The sequence below is a fragment of the Cebus imitator genome, unplaced genomic scaffold, assembly GCF_001604975.1.
Source record: "Cebus imitator isolate Cc_AM_T3 unplaced genomic scaffold, Cebus_imitator-1.0 Scaffold123, whole genome shotgun sequence".
Taxonomy (NCBI): domain Eukaryota; kingdom Metazoa; phylum Chordata; class Mammalia; order Primates; family Cebidae; genus Cebus; species Cebus imitator.
This window is the reverse complement of record NW_016107438.1, coordinates 2,605,233-2,608,232: the sequence shown is the minus strand read 5'-3', so window position 1 is coordinate 2,608,232 and position 3,000 is coordinate 2,605,233. Positions and strand designations below refer to the sequence as shown.

The 3,000-nt window shown below is 50.0% G+C and overlaps 2 protein-coding genes across 3 annotated transcripts in view; both read left to right on the top strand.

Annotated features, from left to right (window-relative positions):
* The window catches only part of LOC108312236 (B-cell receptor-associated protein 31-like), a 14,496-nt gene extending 12,908 nt beyond the window's left edge, over window positions 1-1,588 (top strand). Inside the window, 1 exon segment of the mRNA XM_037742535.1 lies at window positions 1,472-1,588. Within this exon segment, the coding sequence (XP_037598463.1) occupies window positions 1,472-1,588 (117 nt within the window).
* Window positions 1,589-1,689: 101 nt separating this feature from the next.
* The window catches only part of PHB (prohibitin), a 13,881-nt gene continuing 12,570 nt past the window's right edge, over window positions 1,690-3,000 (top strand). Inside the window, exon 1 of one of the 2 annotated variants that reach the window (XM_017540086.2) lies at window positions 1,690-1,790. The gene's annotated coding sequence lies outside the window, so the exon portion shown is untranslated. The other variant, XM_017540087.2, reaches the window with a different exon arrangement.

Genomic DNA, 3,000 nt, shown 5'->3' with positions numbered 1-3,000 from the left:
AGTGATTCTCCTGCCTCAGCCTCCTGAGTAGCTGGGATTACAGGCATGCACCACCACACCCAGCTAATTTTGTATTTGTTTTAATAGAGATGGGGTTTCTCCATGTTAGTCAGGCTGGTCTCAAACTCCCGACCTCAGGTGATCCGCTGGCCTTGGCCTCCCAAAGTGCTGGGATGACAGGCGTGAGCCACCGCACAAGATCAATATATACATATTTTTAGACGGAGTCTATTTTTAGACAGAGTCTGGCTCTGTTGCCCAGGCTGGAGTGTGGTGGTGCAATCTCAGCTCACTGCAACTTCCCCCTGCTGGGTCAAGCGATCCTTCCACCTCAGCCTCCCCAGTAGCTGGGAGCACAGATACAAGCCACCATACCTGGCAGTTTTTTGGTTTTTTTGAGACGGAGCCTTGCTCTCTCACCCAGGCTAGAGTGCAGTGGTATGGTCTTAGCTCACCGCAACCTCCACCTCCCGGGTTCAAGTGATTCTCTTGCCTCGGCCTTCAGAATAGCTGGAATTGTAGGCGCAAGCCACCGTGCCAGTCTAATTTTTGTATTTTTAGCAGATACAGGATTTCACCATGTTGGCCAGGCTGGTCTCGAACTCCTGACCTAAAACGATCCACCCGTTTCGGCCTCCCAAAGTGCTGGGATTGCAGGCATGAGCCACTGCAACCTGGCCTAAGATAATTTTTTAAGTCTAAGAATCACTGTGCAGCCAGATGCAGGGTGGCTGAGGTGGAAGAATCATGTGAGCCCTCTCAAATTACCAAAAATTAGCCAGGCGTGGTGGTGCACGCCTGTAATTCCAGCTACTCGGGAGGCAGAGGCAGGAGAATCGCGTGAACCCGGGAGGCAGAGGTTGCAGTGAGCCGAGATTGTGCGATTGCACTCCAGCCTGGGCAACGAGAGCAAAACTCTATCTTAAATAAATAAATAAAATTGAAAAAACCACACACGCACACTGCGGTGGGGCGGCAGCGTGGCAGCAGAGAGGTGGAAGGGAGAGGTAAGAAACAAATGATAAAGCAAATGAAGCAAATTGTTAACAATATATGAACCTGAGCCAAAGATAAACGTCCGTTCTTTTGCACCATTCTCGCAACTTTTCCAAATAAAACGTTTCTTTAAAATCACGTCCATGGGATCTGGAGTCCAAGCAGAGCCCCTTTTCTCACTCGGTGCATGACCCCAAACGAATTCGTTCCTCTCTGTTGGCCTCAGTTTTCCAGCACAGATGGTTCTCTCTGGGTCTGGTAATCAATGTCTCGTAACTCTGAGGACGTTTCCAGACAGGGCTTGGGAAGGAAGATGGCCCTTCGTTTTTTCACCACGACTTCCTCCAGAGTTTCACCTGTCTTCTTTCATCAGCTATAAACTTGCGCCTGCTAATTTTTGGCACCAGCTGGACGCCCACCTCCTCTTTCCCAGAGCCCTAAGGCTCACCTTCCGGCAGTCTTTACCTCTGTGCAGGACAGGCACGTGCATTTATCTCCAGGAAACTACAGCCCCCTAAAGGCTTTGCGGCAACACGCTTGCGGTGATTACCAAAGAGAAAACGCTTTCCTCCGCGAGCCAGCCGCTGCATAGCCTTTTGGGAGTTGTAGTTCCGCTGCAAAGGGCCGCGGAACCGGGGTAAGGTTCCAAGCCACCCTTCCCAGAACTCACAGCGCCCTTCCTTACCAATAGAAAGCGTGGATCTTGGAAAGGGGGCGGGGCAGAAGAGGAGCCGTGCGGCGCACGCGCAGTATGCGTGGTCGGGGAATTCATGTGGAGGTCAGAGTGGAAGCAGGTGAGAATGGAGGGGTCGGTAAAGGCCCGTCTCTGGGCATCTCTGCAATCCTCCTCTGCTCCGTGATGTGCACTTTGGGCAAGGAGAGTGCGTGCGTGAGTCCGCCTTGTGAGGGAAGTGAAAAGGAGCTGAGCCCGGGACGAGCCAGGGATTGCTCAGAGTAAGGGAGGTGTGCATGGGGGCAGGGTGAGGAATGATCCAGAAGCTATTAGAAAGGGAAAGGGCCGAGTGTCCCAGCCTCGGAGAAGGAAAATTTAAATGCACGGGGCGAGATCAAGGTAGTCTCAGGGGTTGAGATCTAGGAAATAGGGAGGGAGGGTTTGAAACTGGAGCGGGCAAAGACGGCGGGGCGGAGCATTAGAAAGTTAGATGCTGAAGTAATTTCTAGTTAGGTCAACTGTGCTCAGGCCCATCCCGCCTCAGCCCCACCCTCCCAGTTCTTCCAGAGCTCACTGTCACTGTACAGCTGGTTAGAGCCTTTTTCCCAAATGGGTTCTCCAATTATATTGGCCCCAGGATGTCATCCAGCTCCTGCTTTCATAAGAAGCAGGTCTTTCTTAATACACGATGTTGAGAAGCAGTATGATGAGGAATTAAGCTGTGTTTGCTAGCATTAAACCTCTGGGTTCTAATTCTGGTTCTACCACCTAATAACTATGCGATCTTGGCTTCTCATGTAACCTCTCTGTGTGCCTCTGTTTCCTCTGTAATTATATTCTTCATAGGGTAATTGTGAGGAGTAAATAAATTGCTTTTATTAGATGGCCTCATATAAGTGTTAGCTGTTACTGTTACTTTTTTTGTTGACATCAACATGTAGCACATTTTTTGAGTTATTTTTTTAAACTGTAATTGCACCAGTCCAACCACAGCCCCTTTTTGGGGGCCCACTTGTCCAGGAAATGAGAGGGTGGTTTAGTATGGTGCTAAGTTCTCTATGGATTTCAAGCCCTTGCCTTGTTTTCATTATTGAACCAAGTGTCCCAGGCACCTTACTTGAAATGATTGAGAAAGAAAAAAAGAAATCAGCCAGGCATGGTGGCCCACACTTGTAATCCCTACACTTAGGAGGCCGAGGCAGGAAGATCACTTGAGCCCAGAAGTTCGAGACCAGCTGGGGCAACATAGCAAGACCCCATCTCTGCAAAAAATGAACAGAATTAGCCGGGCATGGTGGCACACTTCTGTGGTCCCAGCTACTTGGGAAGCC